General features: G+C 52.0%; 1 protein-coding gene across 1 annotated transcript; it reads right to left on the bottom strand.

Annotated features, from left to right (window-relative positions):
• Positions 1-14,616: 14,616 nt before the first annotated feature.
• LOC34619221 (AF4/FMR2 family member 4) lies at positions 14,617-22,233 on the bottom strand. Its single transcript, XM_026335989.1, has 6 exons — positions 22,059-22,233; positions 21,698-21,863; positions 20,681-21,325; positions 19,718-20,439; positions 19,188-19,380; positions 14,617-14,674 (listed from the first exon to the last, which is right to left on the bottom strand). The coding sequence occupies exons 1-6, from the start codon at positions 22,231-22,233 to the stop codon at positions 14,617-14,619; spliced, it is 1,959 nt and encodes a 652-aa protein (XP_026191774.1).
• Positions 22,234-24,623: the final 2,390 nt, after the last annotated feature.

Genomic DNA, 24,623 nt, shown 5'->3' with positions numbered 1-24,623 from the left:
GTGGTGTGCGTGTGCACTAGATAGTATATGTACCTAAATGCAAGTGCCCAAAGTGCTTAAAGGATGCAACTTAGCGCATCCTAACTGCCCGGTGCCTCTCATATTGGGAGAGCTGAGGAAAGCGGGCAATGAATGAAGGGAGTTCCTTTTAAATAGCCCTGGATAAATTTTCAACCAGTTTGTCCTGATTCTGAAGCTACATATCTCCTCAAGCACAGCAGCAGCCAAGTATAGAAGACGTCTTCGGCTTGAACGACCTAATAAGGCAAAGCAAAAGGCAAGGTAAAAGTGGCCTACAACATGCCGATAGACAAAAGTATACACTAAGCCACAGGGCACTGTAACAAGCGAGCAGATTAGTACCGAGACTAGCAAGTTAGCTGGCCCATTTACAAGCGAAGGAGACGCCAGTCATCTGTGCTGGGATTGAACAAAGAAACTGATGGAAAAAGCACTTCGACAGTGTGGGACTGAAGAAGGGCCATGGTCTGACTTCAAACAAGTAGGTGTCCTCAATTCATGCATTCGTGATCCCCTCTCCGAGGATAATGCAGCACGCGAGCCCACTATTTCTTTAAATCTTTCGGCCGGTCTGGAGACACAGGACATAGACTATCACCAGAGGGATGTTTTCTGCAGAGGAAAAAGACGCCAGCAACGTGTGGTCTACAGAGCCTTGAGGGAACAAGAAAAGGGCATGGTTATTTATGAAAGTGCAATCTTGGAAAAGGCAGACTGAGCCATGAAGAGAGACTACATAAGCAGCAATAATGTGCCAACAACAGCGCAAGACTACGCATGAATGAGCAGAGATTCGTTTATAACCAGATATCGATGGAGCATGTAATTTGGCGAGAGACCACACAGATAGCAGGCAGACGGTTCACAGCAAGGAAACCATGAAAAGGGTGATATAGAGCGGACTAACAGCGAGGAGGTTGTGTACACGACCAGACTTCAGATTCTTGATAGCATGAGGCTGCAGACGATGAAAATGTTTGAAGGCCGGCGTTGACAGTGCACTTCTCAAAAGGCAGGCACAACAAGACCTTGGTCCTCCGTCATAGGGGCGATGCGCTGATATATTTGATGCAAGAATACCGTTCTTAATAATTCTCAGTCGCTTTAGGTTCCGAAGGACGAATGCGCGTGCTCAATAGCATGGTGCAGTGCAGCACCAAGCATTTAAACCGTGGTGAGCACGGGCTCCAGCAAGTCGTTTCTGACACCAAGCCTGATCAGGGATTTGGCACCAGACACCATCAACTTCCACCATAGCATTTACTTTCGTGCTACTTCCGCGGAAAACTCTGCTATGAATTTTGCTGCTGAGTCTATTGCATTCTTATGAGATAGCTCCCAGAGCCACTACAGCCACTTAGTTGCCCAGGTGCCGCACACAATAATCCTTAACCCTGCTGACCCTCATGAAGTCGAGCCGTGTGGGAGTTGAGAGAGCAACCGTTGCAGATTTGGAGAGAAGGGTTTACCAACTGGCTACTTTGCAAAGACTACGGCGGCCGCGAGACACTGTACATAGCAGCTGATGCACAGAGACAAGCGGAAAGGATTGGCGCAAAGCAAACGGCGAGCCTCCTACACTCTGCTTCCACGTGGCAAAATGCGTCCAATAATCGTTGCAAGATCGTTTCAATACGAAGGGTGATTTGATAGCGGCAGCGGAAGTCATAGGAGCAAACCTATTGCCTCAGCTCAGCCTCGTCATGACCGTTAAGAATGATTAGGCTGCGAAAGATGGCAGTGGCAGATGTACCTGTGGATTGACGCTTTGGGGCAACACAACAGCCTGCACTGGAACATGGAATCCAAGAGTTTACGGAGAAGGCAGGAGCTGAGGATGTCTGCAGTGTAAGGCCGGCCTGTGGGGCAAGCTTTTGGCTCTTGAAGGATAGCAATTAAGAAAGAGGACAAATTACTCATGACCAATGAAGAAAACCTTCCGCCTTTACCGCCACTTGTCTCCGAATGAGTTACCCTCAGGCTGGTCCACTGAGGCGCTCATCAGTCATACACTCACGCTGGTGCTTGCAAACCAAGCATAGGCACAATGTGAACGGCTGATTACCGAAGTGGTTGAATCACAAAGAAGGGTACTGCACGTCCTGAAGGACAAATGAGTAGCGGTGCCTTACATCTCTTCTCCACTTCACCATCCAGGGGCGTGGCCAAGGCAAATGCAGCATCGGGCAAGCAGCAATATTGTGAAGTGATTGATAGCGAGAAATTCGACGCCGTGGGCATTCACTCCCGGTAACTAATACCCGTGATTAAGAAGATACTTGACATGTTCTGTGGGGCTAAGATATATACGAAGACGAATAAAAAAAATTTAGCACCAAACACGCCCACCACCGGAGGAGCAGTTAGATACCACGATCCGTATTACAGAAGCCAATTTGAAATCAAGGTCGTGCCCCTCGGCCTCTGATGAGCTCTAAGCGCATTCAAGCAATAGTAAATTAAATGTACGTGCCCTATACCGACAGAAGAGTAATTGTTTACCAAGAGGACGTCTTGCTCTACAGCGCAAAACGAAGCTTCTGACGTCAAGCTGTTGGGATAGGTGCTGGACATTTCACGCGCCTACAAAAATATGTCCAAAGCTCGAAATCGCCAATTTTATAACTTCCTAATTGAGCTCTCCTGCTACATGATTGCAGCAGACGGAATAGCACCTAGGCCGTCAAAGATCGAGGCTATCGAAATATTTTCAAGGATGCTTCACAATGGCTCCTTATTGCTCCTTATTGAATAAGTTCCTCGACAATGTGGGTGACTGCCGTGGGGAGCCAGCACTTGCAGATTTAGCTAGGCCCTTGTGGAGCTCACAGGAAAGGGGGTGAAGCTCTAGTGGACCGAGACGCACGCAACAACGGTGATGATCTTAGAGCACAGTCTCTTCCACTTCACGACTTTGCGGACTCCAGACCGAAAAGCCTTATCTTTTGTCGAAAGATGCATGAGAGAATGCAGTGGATAAAATAATGAAGTAGAATGAGAAGCTGCCGGCTTTCGTGAGTACCGAGATGTCTGCTTCTAAGCAGTGCAATGCAGTATACGACCAAGAGCTGTTAACCCTCATGCGGGCTCTGGATAACTGTATGTGCTTCTATTTGGCTGCGACGGTTACCGATTATGCGGACCCCTCAGAGCTGCAGTACTAATTGGAGTTGATGTCAAAAGGACACTCGCATCGAATGCACCGTCTTGACGCGCTTTCGTCGGGCAAATTGGACAACACGAAATAGCCTCTCTGGCAAAGAGCCTCACGTCGATTTGCATATAAGAATGTTGCTGTTCGTCTCAAATTAAATCCCTCACGGCCTTGCGTGTTTTCCTCAGGGTTCTGACATTAGGGAAGAGGTACAGCTAGGGTGCGCTTTGCTTCAGCCATTAACACTCCGAGCACCAACAGCTAATTGCACATAGCATCTAGCGCGCACACTAAACGTTGCGTCTTATTGAATTAAGCTAAGAGTACTCTGGAGCAAATAAGATATGCAAACAGCCAAAGCAAATAGGAAATTCTCTACAAATTCTTCACTAACTATGGCAAGTATTTGAATGCGCCTATGAGTTGCCTAGGCTGCTACACCCAGAGTGCCCCATACACCAAAAGGTGTGGAGTAACATCAGGGCAAATATACTTTGGTTTGGTCACCCAAGAACCCTCAGCTGTTTCTACACATGATAGTTTAGGGGCTCCTGGGCCAGCTGACCTTGAGGTCTCTATAAGAAGGTACGGTAAGCTTCACTGTATATGCACCATGAAAAACGTCAAAGGAGCGACATGATTTTGATAGCTTCAAGAGAGGAAGTCTGCTTCTGCGGCCTTCAAGTCTGTTTCCTATAAGAACCTTCGACTAATGATGGAAAAAAGACGGAGTAGTGAAGCCTAAATTGTGTAGTATCTTCTTTCGTAAACAAGGTCTGTTGGATGAATTAGCATTGTGCGTGACTGCAGTTCACACTTGACGCTCTCTTCTCTTCTGATATTCAGAGACACCCAAAGGTGGGCTCAGTCCCAAGAGATGAAGAAAATGGAAAGACACTTGTTTATCACGCTCGGACATTCTTAGACGTTATCACCGCCGACGCTTATAACTATAGACCAAATTCACCTATGAAGGTGCCTGACTTTCATCTGATCAAGCGCTTAATGTTTTTTTTGGGTAAAACCTCTTGCTTCACATATGCAAACAAACGATTTGTACCGTAATTTGTCTCCTTCTCGGTGGCGAGTTGCAATGCAAGCCGAACGCGCCCCGCCACTGCAGCCAGCAGCTAACAGCAAGTCTTTTTGTACCATAGTAACCAAGCAGAGATCAACAAATGAGATGACGGGGAGGGCGTATCACTTAAAGAAATAGATAATCATACATATTGTAACACATGTGAGCGGCACGTCACAAAATACATCCCACGAAGAGGGACACGACCAGTGGCCAAGATGTAGATATAGACTAGAAGGAAAAGGCTTGATGTGGAGACAGCCATAGGAAACATAGAGTCTACAAAGTCACGCTCTAAGAATAAAAGTCGATAGACAGAAGGGGAAATCCGTTTGCATCTTACATTCAGTGGCTTTCAGTGGGAGAGCATTTTCAAGCTGCTTTTGAACTCTCATAATGACTTCAGCTTTCTCTATAGGGTTCAGCTTGCTCTCAAACGCTGCGAAGTTGGCCTGTGGAAACATTGCACAAAAGCATCCAAGTGATCTATCCAGCGCCACACAATTCATATCTGTCTGTGCGCCAGCGTGCGTGCAACTTCAGCTAGTAAATTTGCTAGGACACGGAGGAAGCACCACAGGGTAGAGAAGGAAGACAAGTAACCCGTGAACAACAACGTTAGAAACTCAACTCATGTAAATTGACATGGAAACAGAAATGTTTGTTTCCCTGACTCATAAAACATGAGATTTACTCCGTGATCACCTAATGCTCTTGAGTTCCATAAAAGCAACATATTCGACGTCAATACTGCCCCTGATGAGAAACTAAGGGGGAAAATTCAAGGCACTGCAGACACTGCTGGTGGATATGGAAGGGGAATGCGAGGAGGTGTCTAAGGGAGCAAATTCCGAAGCAGGCACTCCAGTGGAAGGGGAGAAAAAACCCGATTACTTTGCCTCACTGTTTTAATAGGAGAGAAAATAGGCAAGTGCTGTGTGTTGAGTATTGAGAATGTTTCTGCGCATTAGACAGAAAAGACAGAAACGACACACACAAGTCGCACTGAGTGCAGTGCTACATGGGGGAAATACATGGAGACACACAAACATTGGGTGCTGGGTGGCCAACGGGACAAGGCAAGGAGTCCCATAAATGATTAGTAGTATGGAAAAACGAAAAGTAGTACACTTATCAAAAATATGTCTTAAAATGATCTCATAGCAGCTAGATGCAACCTGCAAATCCCGTGGCTTCAACCCTCAAATCGAAAACAAACAAACCGCTATTCTGAGGAAGCAGTTCGGCAATTCTTTCCGGTAGCTCCTGAGGAGAAAAGCTTTGAGGAAGAACTGGAACCGGACACTGACGTAAAGCTATACTTGATTCCTTGGTCTATAAGATAAAAGGCAGTTCGCTAACCTCATGTGCACTCTCCGTGGGTAGACTCTGGCCTTTGAAAATTTATGTAGTGAAGGTAAGACAAGTGTAGTAGTACAAGAACGACGACCTTAGCAATAACAACCTTTTTGATTAATGAATGATGTTTGTGTATCTTCTGGCTAATACTCTTAAAATGTTCCAAGCGGCCTCGAGTAGCTCGTCATTTCCTTCAGTCAATATTGGACCATCCGAATCACCACTGCTATGCTGCCCTGATGCTGCTGTTCCTTCCCGTGACTCTTCTGTTGCTGCTTCTTCTTCCTGTGAGTTACACTTCTGTACTTTTTGCTGCTGTTTATCTGGGGATGCAGTAGCAAGAAGAAATGAGGCACAGGCAACATGCTGGCAAAGCGGCAGAAAGGCCCCGTACTTTGAGACCACCCAGCATCTTCTGAATAAAAAGATTCGTTAATAGAAAGCTCACATGCAGGGAAGGCAACAAATGAACAGCAAATGCAAAATTCAAAGCAGAACACAAGGGAGTTAACTGCCCTAGGACTAGCTAGACAACGAGCAGGAAAGCCGGCGAATGACACAGCCACCTAGGCAGGTGACTGGTATTTGTTTCAACTAAGCCAAGATTGTTCTCAAAATCGCTGCATAGCTTGAGAGATCCCGAATAAGTGAGCGTTGTGGGGCTGAGGTCGAGTTCGGTTGCTGCTGTCCCTTGCATTGCACTGCTTTCTGCTGTGCGTGTCTTTTGTTACTTTTCGTTCGCCTCTGTTTGTATTCGTTTGCTTAACGTATTTTCGTGCTTTCCCGCTTACTTGCTCCAAGGACTCGCCAAGCACAAGATAGAATAATGAGCTGAGCCTGGTGAGCGCTGACGAAAGGAACCGCAGGACAATCGTAGGGATATCCAGTGGAGCCAAGTAGCTGGTGTCTGCTGCACTGTACTGCCACAGTGAAATTGCAAGCAAGCGAGCAGTGTTACCGTCCATCTTTTCCGCAGGAAAATAACTCCAGACACTCATGGACCAAGAGAAAAATGTGACCCTTGTGCATCGAAGGTCTTTGCAGGTGAAACTCAACTCCAGACCCACTACGAACTTGATAGAGCGCTATAAGGTCCTATTTCAGAAAGCTCCCACATTCCTCTGCCTGCTTGCCTCTTAGTCCCGACGTATAGGGAGAAGGACAGCTACAGTGGATGTAGCTGCACCATCCAAGCACATCGAGCACCTACAGCTAGTTGCACAAAGCATCTAGCCCGCGTGCACCCAACATTGAGTGTTTTTGCATCGAGTAAATGTTCCTTTTAAAAATAGCAAATAGGCAAGCCATCTACACAATCTGTGACCAACACAAATATAACATAACAAGTGCACTAGTGTTTAGGGGTAGCTTTACCCGCTGCATCTTACCCCGATCTGAAGCACACGCCATTCGTGTTCCAGACCTGTACATTAAGATCAACTGTATACAGGACAGCAGATGATTTCCCGCTATGTCGTTGCTCCCCACGCCCACAAAAATGGTAAGCCTAGTGCAAATGAGAATGCAAAACCGCTAAGGTGAAATAGAGAACACTAATGACACAGACTAGCAAAAATAAAACAAGAAGCCAAATCAGCACGATTCGAGTAAGATGGTGGCTTCTTGTCGGAGGACTGATATGTGGGGAGCTCCTGCCAAGAGAAACCAGAAGACAAGTAGTTTTTGTACAGGGAATTAGAGCATGACCTAGTGGTCCCTCAATAAGCAGCCTTTGCATATACACGCAGCAGGTGCATGCAACATGGTCGATTTCTACGCTCCAAAAGAGGCACTAGGAAGAATTTATGGCCAGCATACCGGAGGAAGTATGCGCACAAGCCTTAGTGTAAAGCACCTAAACAATAATTACTCGTGTTTTCCTAGCAAAAGCCGTAGACAACAGCAGCTACTTTAGGCAGAGCATGCGCTGGGAAAGGGCAATCACCAAGGATAACAAGGAGTATGGCCATGGCTATCAGCGATGTCACCCAAACCCCCGCATGCAACAAGCCCCGCAACTGCTCCTCCGTCATCCACTGTGGCTGCTGTTACCCAGCCCGTTTCACTAGAACGTCTCTGTGTTCTCAGTGCTCAATAGCCAAAGAATAGAGCACCTTAAATGCCTCCTGTGGATCCTTCCCCGCTACATGGGTTACTTGCCGGGGCGGCACAGTCTGAGAATACTTCGGATAGAGTCGGGACTTCTTTAGGAAGGCTGTACTGACGGCTCTGTGGAACGTCCAACTAATAGATAGATTGAGTAGCTGTGAGTGGATGTCACATGATGCTAACCACCTAGCCACAAGCTTCTTTTGGCAATCTTCGGGTGCATTTCGTAAAGCCTGCCGGTCCACCAGGACTAATTTTCCAGGCTTGAAACACATAGCTCACCACCACTTAACAATATTCCATGCTTAATTTTCGTGAACTTTGGGCATGTACTTGCATGCACCAACCAGCTGGTCTTTTGAATCTCTCTGCTGCTAAGGGTGGATGCTCTCCTTGAACCACCCTGCCTGGCCCCGATCGGAAAGGAGCTCCTCAGTGTAGACCAGAGATGAAAAAGAGCAAAGGGTTAGTCGAGTGTACTGCTCTATTCGATGCCTGTTAAGCACAAGGAAAAACTATCATGCCAATCAATTGGATACGCGAGAGCAAGTAGTCGCAAATAATGCAGAAGGGTGCAGTTGGTACACTCTGTCTGCCCATCTGCCTCAAGGTGATACCCAGTGGTCATATAAGGGTCAATGTGTAGGCGGGCCATGAAGGTACGCTCCAAAGCGCACTTATGAGCACTGACTCCCCATGAGTGCTCATACTTATGAGGACTCTATAAAGCCTTCAGAGATCAATGAAGAATGATTGACCAACTTGCTGAGCCGCGACGGAGCTGGAGCATGGAAAGGGCACATTGCTGCGTCCGTCGAAAGCGACGTAAATACTGACATTCAGCAGTCCAACACTAATGCTCATGGTATATTCAGTCAAATGCTTTTGGGAGCTTTTTCTAAGGGTGGAATTTGGAGCCTTCATCGGCTTTCATTGCTGGCAAAGTGGTCATGGTCTCTTTGCCCTTGGGATAGTAGGTTCCAGAATCTTACTAAATGAAGCAAACAATTCAACGCTTTTTAAAAAAAAGTGTTCACTTAATGATATTATTAGGGTCGATTGTGTTAAGGGGTTTTGCCTTTTTGAAGTTCGTGAGCTTGGCATGGTGGTATGAAGAAGTCTGTGAGCCCTCCTCAGCCCATGCAGCCTTAAGTACTTTCTAGAAGCAATGCTTGAGCGCCTAAAGACTTTTGTCAGGAAATAAAATTCTTAAATCCCGCTAGTTTGCAAAGCAGTAGGCTGGCTGTGGGTCACGGAGAACAAAGGATTCTTGGCTGTGCGTGGTGAAAAGCAGAAACGCCATGCTGAAGGACAATACTTGGTTCCGCCTTTCTATTGTATTATAGACACATTTTGGCTGCTCACTGGGGATTACAGGAGCTCACCAGACTCCGAAGCAATCTGCTGAGCGGACCCTAAAAGGATGCCCCATACGCGTAGATTAGGAATGGCGAAAAGAGCCAGCAATATTTCAGCCTGCCGAGCATTTCGCAGAATAAAGCCAGGGGCTTTCAAATTTCGTACAATTGATAGAGGATTAAAGTGCTGGTTATATGCATGGCTGCTCACGACTATCATGGGAACTGCACCTGTCTGGCTCTCAACATGTCCGCATTCATCGTGCGAGAGGACCTTGAGCTTACCGCCAGATCAACAGCTGGAGCTATTTAGGGCCCGAGTTGCTCTTTGAGGCTCGCATTTGTCAAGGATATGGCTTTGGCGATAGTGCATTGTATTGTAGCTTTCAGGCTACTGATGAGGGTCACAAGTGATTCTAAAGGACTTAATGATTCTTCAGGCGCCAGCACTTCTTTAGTTGGTGCTTATTGATATATTCACACGCATACATGAAGGGCGTGCATTACTGAAAGCGATTCAGTACTTCAAGAGAACAGCCAAATGTGTGCGAAGTTTTGCACTAAATGACTGCTCCCTCATCAATAATTACCTGCATGCACCATTGCTTGCAAGGCAGGTTGAGGGGTCGTGGTACTAGATTCGCCCTCGGCCCGGTGTGCGAATGTGAAGCTTCAGCCACAGGCAGCTCAGTGAAAAAGCAAATTTTTCACTTGCTCCATAGCACAACTTCGTTGTTGAGTTTAACAAGGGGACTGACACACAATCACAACCCAGTCTGGAGTTGTAGCATTCCTCGCGATTGTATCACACAAAAACGTGTTTGCTTATGATTTAGACGAGAATGCATCTGCACTAATCCGTTTTAGGAACCACAGGTCCTGATAGACTATGGGCGTCCAGAGCACCTGGTGCATTAGGCGTTAGTAGTTAGAGAGGGCATTCAAGTGCGAAGAAAGCAACTGGAGGTGCGATTTAAATGCTGAGCTTTAACCCCGGTAGCCTGGAGCGTATGGTAACGTTAGAAGAAGCATATATCCCACTACTGTAATATTCGAAATCTTTTGGCTTATGCAAGAATAGCCTGGGAGCACGCAGTGGGCAGACTCCAGAGTACGCACGAGCAGCTAAAGATGGACTTGTATTAACGTAATCGCCCCACGGACTTGCCTTGCTTTACATAAATAGAACCCACATTGTTGCGCTTCTCTTACGAGCATGCACAATACAAGTAACACTAGTATGTCTTAACTTTGGGATCCACAGCGACCAGTTATTATGCTTTTCCACATTGGCGACATACTGCCCACAGTCAGCTCATCTATGTGTGGCTAATATGATTTGCTGGCCTGCAGTACTGAATGCACTGTGTGGGAGGCGAAGTGATAGCATTCAGTGAGTTTTTGGTTTACACCATTTTCTTCGGCCTGCAGGGAGGCCTTCTATGCAAGTGGGTGTTGCACCGCTGTCAGCTTAATTAACTTTATGGGGGTATTCTGTCAAGAAGCGCTTGCCAAAACGATGGCGAAATGATGGATTCGTGAGTGGTTTGGACCTAACGACATCAAATATGGTATTGTGAACTCGAACGTTTGTACCCCACTGCATTCGCTCCCATTGCATGAACTTGGAGGAGGCTGCATTGAACCATTGCCGTGCTTTCAGGCCTAACGCCCGTTTGTGTGCTTCTATAGGAAGAATCGTACGCCAAAGCGCTATTAAATCCTACGATGAAGTTGTTTAATGTATCCTCTCAGATTCCCCCTCTCATTCATTGCCCTCCTTCCACGATAATATGGAAGGGAAGGACCGCTATGGCGCACAAAGCTGCACTCTCTTAGCGCTCTGGGCCTTCGCAAACTGTTGTGCTCACTGTGAGCAGTTGAATGCAGCACCTTTTCTTTGAGTGCATAGGTGTCATCTTGCTCGGCAGCAACTGCAGTGCAGGTGTAGCTACACCACACGCTCGGTACATGCCTAAATTTTAACTTTAGCTCCGCTACTGCAGCTATATGGACAAACTGCTGGAACGCGGTGCGAGCACCATATTCCTCTTCACACTCACTTGCTTACGAGTGCTTGGAGGTAGTAGGCCTCAGCAGTACAACTCACACCTAGGAAGTGGTGTACACAGACAACTATGGGCTGCAGACGCCTTCATGTAGCACGTAGCTTGCGGCAGCCTTCTTTATTTAGCCGTAAATATCAAAGAGTAGCTTTATTTTGAGGGGTTTCCTTGCATTATCAAACGCTAAAGCACACGTTGCGTCTGACTCGCCGTACGGCTCCTTTTCAGTCGAGGGAAGCGCCTGGCGCGTCCTCAGCCCTGAGCTGTCCTAGCGTTTGTTGACATGAAAACTTTCTTGCAACTGCAGAATCTTCTTCTCTCTAACGCCTATTCTGCCTCCGTGTCGCCTTTTAAGGGCTATCTATCCAGTTACCTACGTGTAAACCAGGGAGGCAGAATCCCTGCATTAGTCTGCCTATAGAACAGAGCAGCCAATAAAACGATGAGAAAGAAACACAGCCCCTAGGCAGATATATATATACGCATGCTAAAAGTCGATCGGTTGTTTGCCTCCACTGAGGAGGCAGCAGCAGAGAAAATGCGTCGCCACTTCCTGGATGAGCCAATAGTCGGACCTGATGACAGCCCGTGTGGGCCTCTTCTAACAAACACTCCCGAGAGTGGAAACAGAATGATCAAGAAGTGCCGCTGCTCTGTTTAATGGGGGGACGCTGGAAGGAGGCACACAGTCGGCAGCGGAAGCAGTCTGAGAGGCAGGCCTTATGATACAGGTGCGAACATGGGAAAGCAGCAATAGCCCACTTCTTGTTGCTGTTGCTGCTGTTGACGCCGCTGCAGCCAGGAGTGACGGAGGCAGCACTGGGGGGTGGAAGGAGTAAGGGACCTCCACAGGCTATGCACAGCGAACATTGTCTTGCCTTGCCTCCCCTGCCTCCCGAAAGGCGCACAGGGAGGCCTCTCCAGCGGTGATCTACCAGCAGTCTCAGCAGCGCGTGGCTGTCTTCTGCTGCAGAGTCAGCGACTCCAGCAACGAACGAGCGATCTCGCTCAATGTGACACAGCAGCTCACCCTGAGCACAGAGGCAGCAGCAGCAGCAGCCTTATCGCAATACAACGGAGCAGGGGAAGGCAGTGAGGGAACGGTGTTCAGTGGGGTGCGCCCTGTTCATGCATGAAGGCAGCTTTCCCACGTGGCGCCAGTCACGCCGCTTGAGCAGCGTGGCAACGGCAGCTGGGCTGCAGCTTCTAAAGAATGTGCAGGATTCTCTTCGAACTCGCAACACCCCAGGAGTTTGTGCACCAGCAAGATAACGGCCAGAGCGCAGAAGAAGAGGGCGAGGGGAGAAGTCAGAAGAGCAGAGCCGCAGAAAAACACCAGCAATGCCACCCACAAGTGCCTGCTTTAGCACTGCAATGTGCGCATCGGGGACGCCTTCGGAGAGGTCACTCAGAGCAGCAGCTGCGGCGGCTGCTTCTGTCGGGTAACATGCTCTTCGCTCCAAGCTGCTGCTGCAGCTCGTTGTGCAGGAAGTGTAGCAGCGCAGCACAGAAGCCAACACCTCTCCCAGCACGACTGTGTATAAAGTACAGCGTAGCGATTGCTGCGGTCTTCCACCCCCACAAAGAGAAGAAGAAGAAGCTGCCACGTTATGAAAAGTAACCAGAGCAGCAGTGGGAGGTGCTGCCGCTGGCGCAGATCCGTTTGCCTGCTTCTCTGAGCGGCCTTCTGGGTGCAGCTGATTCTCGAAGAAGTGCCGAATCAAAGGATTCGCCTCATAAGCCTTCACTGTCTGCTTAGCAAGGTGTCTCCACAGCTGCTGGCGCCTGCGGGGTGTCAGTGAGTGGCCGCTGCTGCGGCACACGCGGTCTGCAGCATGCAAGACAGTGAAAACTGCTGCCAGCTCCCTGCAGTCTCCCCACCAGCTGTCTCCCGCTGAACCCCCTCCTGCGGCTGCTGCTTTTGCTGTTGCTGCTTCTGCTGATCCTGAGGAAGGGCCTCCTCTCGTTGACGCGCATTGCCTGCCAGCGTCGCAGACGCCAGTCGCTGCATGCATCCCGCCGCGGGCAGGAAGGAGGCAGTGCTGCATGTAGACACTTGGGGCTGCAGACTTCGTACAAGGTGCAAGCAATGCGAGTTCAACGTCGCCTCGCCGACGGAGACAGCGTAGCAGTGGTGCTACGGGGAAGTTTGCCGCGCGAAAGGCCACACAGAAATCCTCCAAGACTTCCGTGAAGGAGCTCTCCAGCAAGCGCAGAGTTCCCTGCAACAGGTGCACACACACACACACATGTACAGACAGACAAGATAACACGCATCACGCTTGCGCGAAGCGCCGCTCGAAGACGCAAGGCTCTCCTCCTCGGAGACAGGAATCGGAGGAGACGGGCAGCAGCAGTAGCAGGAGCAAGCCGGCAGATGGAGCGGCGTAGACGGCGTACCTCAACTGCTCCGCTGAGCTCCAAGAGAGTGGCGGACGCTTCAATTGCCTTGTATTCCTTTGCAAGGCGAAGCAGCGAATCCATCAAGGGGCGAGGCACTGCCGTATCCGGAGGCAACAGCCGCTGCAGTGCAGCCGCAGCTCTTGAGGGGTCCACCTCACAGAGGAGGGAGAAATATCTGCAGCAGCGGCAGCAATCACGCATCTTGTTCACGAATCGATGAGCGCGAAACGCTGCACACTCAGTATAAGTCTGCATGATCCTGTCGCTCGTGCATTGTAGGCGTGAAGGGCCGTCTCTCATGGCGATGCTAGTTCTCTGCGGCAAGCGGCGCTGCTGCAAGCGGCACTTGCCTGGGAAGTTCGGCTTGCAAAAACTTGGCGTAACCTTGTGGGGAAGTGAAGTAGCGTGTGTAAATTCGCTTGCTGCCGTTGCTATCGAGAGGCAGAAGGAGCTGATCAAGCAGCTGCACCTGCAGCTCAGGACTGCCTTCTAAAAGCCTCAGCAGCTCAGAGGCGTGCTGCAGCTGCTGAGTCTCGTCTTGCACTCCCGCGCCAGCCTCTAGCAAAGCGGTAATAAGGCTTCCCGTGCGATCAGGATTTAGCGACAGAAGGTGTGGCAACAAGCGGCAGACAGCCTTGGCAAAAGTTGGGCTGTCAAACAGGCGCAGCCTCCAGATACCCCACGAACGTTTGCTGCCGCTGCTACAACCAGATGTGCCTGCCTCCGAGTTGCTGCAGTTGCTGCTGCAGTTGCTGCTGCAAAGGAGACTCTGTATTTCCACAAAAACATCCGCTGGGCCGTCCTGGAGCCAGGATAAAGACACGGCTGGAGAGGTGCAGCAAGGCTCTGGTGCTGCACACAGGTGCTGCTGCTGCTGGTGCTGTTGCTGCTCCGACTGCTGCTCCGACTGCTGCTGCTGCTGTTGGGTATGAGTGAGAAGAAAGCAGCCGAGAAAGTCATCATAGGCCCCATTGACCTCAAAGAGCCGCGCGGCTGCAGCATACAGCCCGCTGGCTGCGAGCAGCTGTTGCTGCTGCTGCAGAGGAGCAACTGCAGCGCGCACTTGCGCTAGTACGCTGGCGTCTTCTCTAGCTGCTGCTGCTTCTGCTGCTGAGGCAGCAACGTTCTCGATGAGCCGAACCAGCAGTCTCTCCCTCTGCCGAGGGGTCCAGAGACATGCAGCAGGATTTCTGGCTGCTGTAGTGCCTCTGCTGCTCAGATCAACTGCCATACCCGGCTCATGAAGCGCGCCATCCAGCAGCAGCTGCGTCATTTCTGTCTCGAGTTCATCACTCCACATGCCGCTACTGCATGCCTTCAGGAGCAGCAGACTGCATGGGTGCCCGGAGACGAGGAAGCGCGTCAGCTGCACCAGCAGCTGTTCATCGTGGATCAGTCGCTGCTGCGTGCAGCAGCACGCAGCAACGGTCAGAAGCTGCCACATCCCCGCATGCAGCTGCTGCATTTGCACGACCTGCTGCTGCAGCAGACTCTGCAATGCCCAGCTGGAGCTCTCGAATGAATCGCTCGCTGCAGCCGCGATCGTGAGTTTGCACTTTGCGGCGCAGTGCTCTGTGTACTGCTGGTGGAGGGACGTGAGTGTATCCGCTATGCCAGGCAGCAGCAGCTGCAGCATCCCAGCCTCATAGCAGCTCGACTCCGCATTAGCAGCTGCTGCAAATGCCTGTTGCGCCAAGGCTGCACGCGGCAGAGGCAGGAGCAGCAAGCTCCCCAGCAAGGCTGCACAGCTGCTGCTGGAAAGCAGCAGCAGCCGCTGCAACACAGGGGGTGGTTCGTGCAGCTCGCTGGTGGGGTGTTGTGAGTGTCGAAACGACGGAGGCGAAATAAAGGAGAGGGCACGCGGTGCAGAGGCTGCAGCTCCTTGACGCCTTAGAAGATAATTCACCACGCGTTGAAGCCTCTGTTGATCTTCTTCCGAAAACTCAGTTCCTCCTGGAAGTGCTACGGGTGAAGACTGAGACGGCTCTGCAGCGTGGAGGGGGAAGCTCTTGCGCTGGAAGATACACTCCAGATACCCCAAAACGAGCGAATGGAGCTGCAGCAGCTGCCAGTCTGCCTCAGCCACGAATAGGGGCAGTCGCTTCAAGGCAGCAACGGCAGCGCTGGCGGCTGCTGCTGCTGCTGGACTGTCTGCTTCTGCTGCTGCTGGATTGTTTGCTTCTGCTGCTGCTTCTAGAGGCGAACATAAAAACTGCCGTGTTTGCTGCTGCAGCACGCGCTGTATGCGAAGCTGCTCCCCGAGCAGCCATTCCAAGGGAGCCACAGAATCAGAGAATCCTGAGAAAAAAACATCGCGAAGGCAAGCTTGCGCGCGTTGCTGCAACATCGCACTAGCCGCTACAGCTACTGCTGCCCCCCTCTTGCTGAGCATGCGCATGCAATGCGCTGCGGCTCACCGTGGTATAACAGAGTTGTTGCTGCTGTCCACAGACGATGCGCACAAGCGACTCGCGTCATGGAGTGTACATCCAGCTGAGGCGGCGTTTGCTGCTGCTGCTGCTGCATTAGACAGATGAGCACCGACTCTACCAGCTGGCGCATGCGCTGCAACTCTGCAACAGCGTCCATGGCAGCTGCTGTCGAACTCCTTTCAACGCTCTCGTCACAAGAATCCTTGCCGCGGCTGCTGGTATTGCTATTATTCGATCCAGCAGCAGCAGCAGAGGCAGCAGCAGCAGCAGAGGCAGCTCTGGGAGTAGGCGTCCCCCCACACACAGTCTTTAGCAGCAGCGAAAATGCAGAAAAGCGATCTTGCGCTGCTGTATCGACACCAGCAGTCCGAGGCTGCTGCTGCAGCCACTGAATCAGCGCAGATTCTCCTACTGCGTCATGCCCTAGAAGATCCACAGCCGCAAAGATAGCACTCGTGGCAGATTTTGCAGGAGGCGATATGTGGGGATCGCTGCCGAACGCAGCTGCTGTAGAGGTCTCAAGCTGAGACTCGTAAAAGGATAGCAGCCGCAGGAGCAAACTGTCGGGTAGAACAGAAGCAGGCAGCCTCTGCAGCAGTATCTGCCGCGTAGTCAACGCGAACACCACAGCGGAGCATCTTTTATCTGCCGCAATCAGCAGCGGAGGCGGCTGCTGGAGGGCTGCAGCCTTGTTGTAGAGTGCATGCTGCAGCTGCTGCTGCTCCAGCAGCCACTGCAGCAGCAATGGCGGCAGCAGTGCGGGTGTCTGCAGCAGATCGCACGCGTCGAAGCAGCAGGATAGCGCTCTAGCAGCTTCCAAGGCGACTGCAAGGAGCTGCTGCTGCTGCTGCTGCTGCTGCCCCTCCTGCACAGAAACTCCTAGCACACTGCCAGTGCATGCAGAAGCCGCTGCAGCAAGTAAGGGAGGCAGGATTGTCTCCGCAAGGAGTCTTCGAGCTTCTGGATGAGAGGGAAGAGACAGCAGGGGAGGCGCAGATCCCTGAGGCAAAATCAGCACAGAGGAAAAGAGAACCAACAACAACGGACAGGAAAAGAATACACGAGAGTCTAGCCTTGCAGGCAGGCTACTCAGCAGCATCTGGAAGACTGGCACTCGCAGGAGGAGGGGGAAAGTTCGATCTCTTTCACATGAATAAGCATGCAAAAAAGGCAGCATACTTTCAACGCTGCTGCAGCAATAGCGAGAGGGAGATCCTGGCGGTTGCTGCGTAGAGCAAACCCCAGGAGACTAAATACACTTTGCAGCTCCAGAACAAGAATTCCCTGTGGAGGAAACATGAGATGGAGGATAGTCGCACAAAAATCGACTGCACACATTAATTCTGCGCAGCCCTCTGTTGTACAGCGAATCGCCACACCCTCCCCCAACACACCGCTCTCACACATGACACATGGAGAGTCAAAAGGGGGGGTGGGGAGTAGCAGAGGACCGCAATATTATCTCCCGCAGTAGTAGTAGTAGTAGTAGTAGTAGTAGTAGTAGTATCATTATCCCCACTAGCAGCAGCAGCAGCATCATCATTATCCCCATCAGCAGCAGCATCATCATCGTTATCCCCATTAACAGCAGCAGCATCATCATCGCCATTGACGGCAGCAGCATCATCATTATCCCCAGTAGCAGCAGCAACTCGCGAGAGAGCCTTGCCTCCAGTCCAGCTACCGTAATCTGAAACGTATTGCGGGAAGCAGCCTCTGCCACCGCACAGAGGCAGGCGCAGCAGCTGCTGCAGCAGGGTGCATGCTGAACATGCTGCTGCTTCTGCTGGTGCTGCAGACAAATGCGACGCAGCTCCTCCAGATCCTCTGCAGCGCAAGCGCTTGCAGTGCTGCTGCTGCGAGACGCGATGAGTGTGCTGGCATAGCTCAGCGCAACAAGGCGGTGTGCCCCCCCCCAACAGCCAACAGCTGCCTGGCTAGCGGAAGCATGAGACGCCATGCTGTCGACAGCGAAGGAAGCCTGCATGCGCAGCAGGGCGAGCGACAGCGGCTGGAGTGGCGCGAGAGAAGCTTCCTTAAAGCCGTTTTTTTTAGCAAAAAAGCGACATGCCAAGACGCTGGTGGCGTTGAGGCAGCCGCATGTGCAACTACAATCACCGACAACCGCCAAAAAGAGATATAACTGAAAAAGCAGATGCGCTTTCAGACTGCAACGAGCGTACAGAGTGATTCTTAATCTGCTGCTGCTGTCTCTGCAGCAGCAGCTGCTGCTGTTGTCGCTGCTGCTGATGCTTTCGCATGATGGCAGACGTGGTCGAGAAGCTGTAATAAAGGGGCCTGACATGCCCGACGTCGATGTGCTGCAGGAGAACCAACTGCAGCGACTGCTGCGGATACTCTTGCTGAACAAGCTGATAGAGGGTTAGCACCGAGGCAGAGTGCAACACACAGATCACGGAGTCTTCGAGAGTCTCCAGTGCCTGAGGATGCATTTCAACACAAGCTGACAATGCGGAGGGGAGATGTAGCCTAGTGGCTGGCTGGGAATGCTACCGCAAAGTAGGAGGCTTTCGTAGTGCTGCTTCTCTTACGCGAAAACATGCAGATTCTCCCTCTCCCAATCCTTTTCTTTCTCCCTCCCCCTTCCCTTGGGAAGTGCCGCTTACTTGCGCTGCAGCACACAGATTGAAGGAACGCTCGAGCTGCTTGACCTCGTTGCTGTGCACTTGAAGCAGCAGCAACAAGGTGCCAGCCGCAACCTGAGACACCGGGAAAGAGACGCAGAGCGACACTTCTCATCGAAGTAAAAGATGCAGTCGAGGGCTTTACTACTGCCGAGAAAGGCTGCTGCATACGACGGAATTTCGTGTCAATCAGCTAACCGCCAAGACAGGAGACGCGAAGAGGCGGCGCAAAGGGTCTGCACTGGCTAGCCAAGAGATGCACGGAAAATTCTGCATGACTTCCGGCTGCTGCTGCTGCTGCAACATCAGCAGCTGCTGCTGCTGTTGCCGATGCGGCTTCTCGCTGAGCTGCATGCGCACAATCGTCTCACAAGCTCGGCGCATTTGATTTCGGCTTCTGGAGCACCAGCACCAGCTGCTGCCGCTGCTTTGACTGCCAGGGGTGTCTGCTGCAGTGGACTATCCGCTTTTTGAGCGCGACAAAAGGCAGCGATGCACGGAGAGACTCTAGCAGCCGGAGTGGCTGTCTGTGTTTCTGCTGCGAATATACTGAAGGGCACACACGTCCAAGCGATAGGCGAGATGAGCGCTGCTTGCAATCGTCAAGACAACTACAGCGTTGCTGCAAGCCACACCAGCAACGACCAGCTCCTGCCGCTGCGGCGTTTGAGGCTGGAAAAATTTTCTCGCTGTGCAGCTGCACTCAGGCAGCAGCGGCAACAGCGTTGGCATAGGCCGCACGTCGAGCAGCGCTCCTGCGGCAGCAGCAAAAAAAAGCAGAGCTGCATGCAACAGATAGGCGCGCTGCTCTCGCGGGAGGGAGGGGGAGAAGGTTTGAGGGATTCAAGAAGAGACGGCTCTCCGGCTGTCGCTACACAGGAAGAGACGCACCAAGCGAGCGAATGCCAGTGGCGAGCAGCTGCTCCTCTGTTGAATAGGATAGCAGTCGTCGATGCAGTCGCAGCAGCACGAGAGTACCAGTCTCATCGGCAGCAATGACAGCGCCGACCCCTCCGCCGTGTAATAACGGCCCCCTTGTAGTGTTGCTGCTGCTGCTGGTAGTAGTGGTGCTAGAGTTTCGACTTCCCCCGCTGATCCCGCCGGCACTGCTGCTGCTGCTGCTGCTGCTGCTGCTGCTGCTGCTGCTGCTGCTGCCCTCCAGGAAGCGCACAGAGCACAGGCAGCTGTGCTGCTGCTGCTGCTGCCCTTCCTGGTTCGTTGCTGAGGCACTGTGAGGCGATGAGCTTGCAGCAGCAGCCGAGGGAGACGCCGTGCGGGCAAGGCACAGCAGTCGGAGCGAGAACTGCTGCTGCTGCTGCTGCTGCTGTTGCTGCTGTTGCTGCTGCGTTAGAGCATCCGTTTGCTGAGGTGTATCGGCAGACTCCTGAGAAGAGGTTATGGCCATCCATGCGACAATACCACTCCTGTAAGCGACGAAAAGGAGGCTTCCATCTGTGCTGCAGGCAAGGGCAGTTACAGCGCCTGCACCCTCCTTGGGTGAAGGAAATGCATGCGAGGCACTCAGAGAGGCGTTCAGCAGACAGCGGGATGAAGTGAACCTTTTTCGAAACGCTGCAGCCGCTGCTGCAACGTCGCTGCTGCCCGCTGCAGCGCTGCTCGCTGCTCCTGCTGCACCTGCAGATCCAGACGCAGCGGGAGCAGCAGCAGCAGCTGCTGCTGCCGGAGGTAAGGAGGAGATCAGTCGAGACAACACGCAAGCTCCTCGAGATGTACCAATCGCCACAAAGTCACCAGTGCGCGTGAAAGCAGTCATAACGCCGGCAGACCGAGTCACTTGCTGCAGTGCAGCAAAACTGCGCAGTCGCAATCACAAAGCGACGGACGAAAACAAGGCGTGTAGACGCGACACGCACTCAACGTCGATGCGCAACATGCAGCTAGCTAGGCACACGCACAGAGCGACAAGCACCACCATCCAACAGTAGCTGTGTAGGTGTGCAGCTGCCTCTCGTGTGTAGTCTGTCCAGTTGCCGAGGCTGTGGCTGCGTGTGAATTCGCTTGGATCAGCTGAGAAAAAACGAAACAATCGCTTACCCAGTGCTGCAGGGAGGGAGCGCTCCCCATGCAGGGTGCTGCCCTCCACTGACAGCAGAAGACTCTAAAGGCAGAGCAGCACTTCCCCCGTCTGCTGCAGCCTTTCCTCCTTCAGACACTCCCACCGCTGCAGCCTCCGCTGGCGAGACTGCGTTGCCAAGAGGGGCCAAAGCAAGCTCCTGCACGACTGCCTGGAGAGGCTGCAGCAGGATGTCTGTTGTAAGTGCCGTGTTGCCTGGTGCTGCGTTGGAAGGCGGAAGCTCCAGTGCAGCAACGACAGCAGCATCGCCACGGCTTGCAAGAGCCTTGCACTCCCATAAAGCCTTCCTTCTTGCGCACATGGAGGCAAGCGACTTCTGCGCATCCGTTTCACGCTCGGCACTTCCGTTCGCATCGAGCAACTCTAAAGCAGCAGGAGGCGGGGAGGAGTCTAGGGGGGGGTCGTTTTGGCTTTCGACTTCCTGCTGCATCAGCGCACTCCCGCTGCTGCTTTCACGCGAAGCTGTTGCCGAAGCAGCATGTGCAGCAGTTAACGGTCGATGCGGCGAAGGCGATGGTGTGCTAGGTCTGCTGTCTGTACTGTCGGGAGGCATACGCGTGGCGTGCTGCGCTTGTTGCGCAGCTGCTGCAGACTGCAGCAGCCCCCTGAGAAACACGCATGCATGCATGCATGCATTCCAGCCTCAACAGCTGGTGTCCATGCAACCCGCCATACCCTGTCGGCGAGAAAAAAAAAGGCAGCTGCAGCAGCACCGGAGCGACATATTGCGACTATATATATATACATATATAAATATATATAAATATATATATATATATGCAGAAAAGAGGGTGCTGCCACAGCAGCAGCGGTTTTTTTTCTTTTCTTTTTTTCTACCTTCGTCGTATAGGCCCATCCTGGTTAGTTCAGGAGCATACAAGAGACAGGAAACTCCCCACAGCACTCGCCAGACACCGAACCAACAGCAACACTGCATGAGCAGAAGGTGGAGCTGCAGTCAGCGTCTGCCTGCTTACTGAAGCCACTCCTCATCTCCGCTGCCGTCAGAGTCTTCAAGTGCCGCGAGGCAGGCAGCAGCAGAAAGGCCTTTTGCCGCTCTTTTCGACGTTTCTCCTTCAAGAGAACTGACAGGACGAAGCTGAGAGCCGAGACTGCCCACGCGGTGCAGTATTCCAGTGCCGCCTTCTTCATCGGAACTGCCGCTGCTATCAATGTCTAAGGCTGCTATCCTGGAGAGGGTGTATCGCCCCGCTGCTGGTGATGGTGGTAATGATGATGCTGCTGCTGCTACTGTTGTTGTATTCGTCGTTGTTGTTGTATTCGCTGCTGTTGTTGTTGTATTCGCTGCTGTTGTTGTTGCTGTTGTTGCTGTGCGACTCGAGAGGGGGCCTTCCGCGTTTAGACCTGAGGGAGCAACGGCGTCGTTGCTTGCACTGCTCTGGAATTCCAAAGGTGGCCAATTGCTCCCAAAAGCTGCACTTTCTTGCTGCTGCTCTTGCTGCTGTTGTTGCTGCTGCTGTTGCTGTTGCTGTTGCTGCTGTATGGAATCCATTGTGGTGCGTCTGGGGAGGCAGCTCTAGATGTACCTGGATGTCTACGGCGGCTGCTTTCGCCGGTAAGCAGCCGAGCAGTTGCCCATACAGTGCATGCATGAGGCGGGAGCGTGGTGCAAAGGGTCCCCCGATCTGCTGTAAAATATGGTACGAGCGCGTTCCTTGCGAATCCTGCAATTGCAGAAGCTATCACGGCAGCAGGCGCAGCAATGTAGTGGTGTTGCAACGCATGTGCATGCCTCTCGTTTTGCGCCGTGTAGGCCGACACATTCACATCTTGCGTGTTGCCTTCCTGCGACGCCACCCCTTGCCCCCTTTCTCTATCTGCCTGCTCGCTTGTCGCTCGTCCCACCAGGTTCCTCGCCGATACACGGGGAGAAGGGGGGAGAAGAGAAGGGGGGAGAAGAGAGGGGGGAGGCACACAGACGCTGCTGCTCGCACACCGCGACAGTGTCGCTCCAACGCTGCTTCCATGAAGCAGCCAGGGCACGCAAAATAAATTCTTGCAGACACCATAAGCGCCCATACGACCCTCTTCGCATGCAGGGGCCCTATACGTCTGCTGCTGCTGTTGCTGCTGCTCGTCGGCAGCGGCTCAACGCAGCGCTTCTGCCCGACACCGATTGGGAGTGAGTGTGCTACTTGATTTGTTGAAACTGCTAATAGCGCATGACACGCGGATTATTTTGCTGAAACAGCGCTGCTTTCTTCGAAAGTAGCCGTCCTCAGCAGCGTCGAAGGCCCCCCTGCGTCACGCGAGGCTCCAGCGCCAACCAAGCCGCCGACCTGGGAAGACAACTTTACGTATGTCTGTTAATGGGGAAACAGCAGAAATTCACTTTGTTCTGTAGCTGTAGTTGCACGAATAGGGCCTTTAATGCATTAAAAACCGTGTTTCCTCATAAAACAGTCCCCCATGGGCAGCCACGGACCTAAGCGCCAGAGACTGGCCTACACACGTTTCTTCAAAGTACAAACACTTTGAAAAATATGCACTCTGTGCAGAGAGGCAGCCCAGGAACAGGGAGGTTCCAGCAGGCCTGTCAAGTCCGCGAAAAGGGAAGTACTGCGAGACTGAAAAGCCAGCACGCCTCAGGTGCCAGCGTGGCATCGTCCTCCTGCTTCTTGAAGTGCTTTTCTGCTACTGCTGCATTAAGTCCGAGGGCTTTAGAGTTTCTAGGGTAACGGGAAAGCGTTTCGCTGTGTTCTCACGCCTGAACCGTTCCGTCTTCCTGATGGCGTCTATGCAGTTTTGCCTGTGCCATCATCTTGCACAAAAGCGAACACTTGAACGCCAGTGGCTGCTTCGGCCTCTCAACGTTGCAGACTCAGAGACACACGCGTTTGACTAGGCGCCCATGCCAAGCACAGCGCATGCGGCACATGCGTTCTCGGCGTCTCTGCGCATCCCACCTTTTTCATTGAAATCCCTACGATCGTCAAACTCTTGCTAGTGCCGCCTCACTAGTAGCTGCTCTTTTCCTAGAGTGAAGCCGCAATGGTCTCATCGGGGAGCCTCACTGTACTTCATGCAGTGCGTCCAACTCCAATGATGAGCACCTGAGAGAAAAGAACAGTAAGAACTTCTCTACGCGACACAGGATGTAGGCACTACCACAAACAGGAGGAGAGGGACAGGCAGAGAGGCAGCAGACGGCTTTCATTATTGGTGCTCCTGCCCTTGACGGGCTTTTTTGTGTTTTCCCAAGGCGAGGGAATAAATCGCAGCTGGAGGCGGAAGGCGCCTAGAAGGGAGTCACAGAGGAAGTTTCTTTCCAAGTGCCAACAGAGGCTAAGCCATGCGCCCCTAAGAGTCACACGTAAGGCAGACGGGCTTGGCCATCACTTGGGAGACTCAGTAAATGGTTTTTCAATTAGGGTGACGCGTCTTTGACGCTCGCATGCTGCTGCATAGACTTCCTCTTGGTTATTTTTTAGGCAGTCGATCTTTCTGCTTATGATTTCTTGGTGCTGCTGCTGCCATAGCGAACTTGAAATGCGTGATCCGCTGCACCAAGGTGCGTGCCTTCTAAAGCTTGCACGCTACGCTGCTTCCGTGTTGGGCGGGTGTTTGTGTCTTTCCAGTTGTTGACTGCGATTACTGTGGTAATTTCGCTTCTATCGCTACACACATACATCGACCGTTTCCCTGTCTTTGATCGCACCGTGCATCCTGAAGCTTAAAGTACCACTACGCGCTTCTAATAATATCGGGTGCTGCAGCGGCAGCGCAGCCTTCGACTATTACTAGCTCGTCCTCTATCACTAATGCCGAGGAACTCCTCTGTCTTCGCAACAGCAGCAAACAAAAATGCTTCTCCTCAGAGCAGCGTGTGGGCGGCTTAACCTTTGAACGGCCCAGGCGTTCCTCCTCCATAGGCTACTCACT

The sequence above is a fragment of the Cyclospora cayetanensis genome, unplaced genomic scaffold (genome assembly GCF_002999335.1).
Source record: "Cyclospora cayetanensis isolate NF1_C8 unplaced genomic scaffold, CcayRef3 CcayRef3_contig_89, whole genome shotgun sequence".
Classification (NCBI taxonomy): Eukaryota; Apicomplexa; class Conoidasida; order Eucoccidiorida; family Eimeriidae; genus Cyclospora; species Cyclospora cayetanensis.
This window is presented reverse-complemented; position numbering and strand designations above follow the sequence as displayed.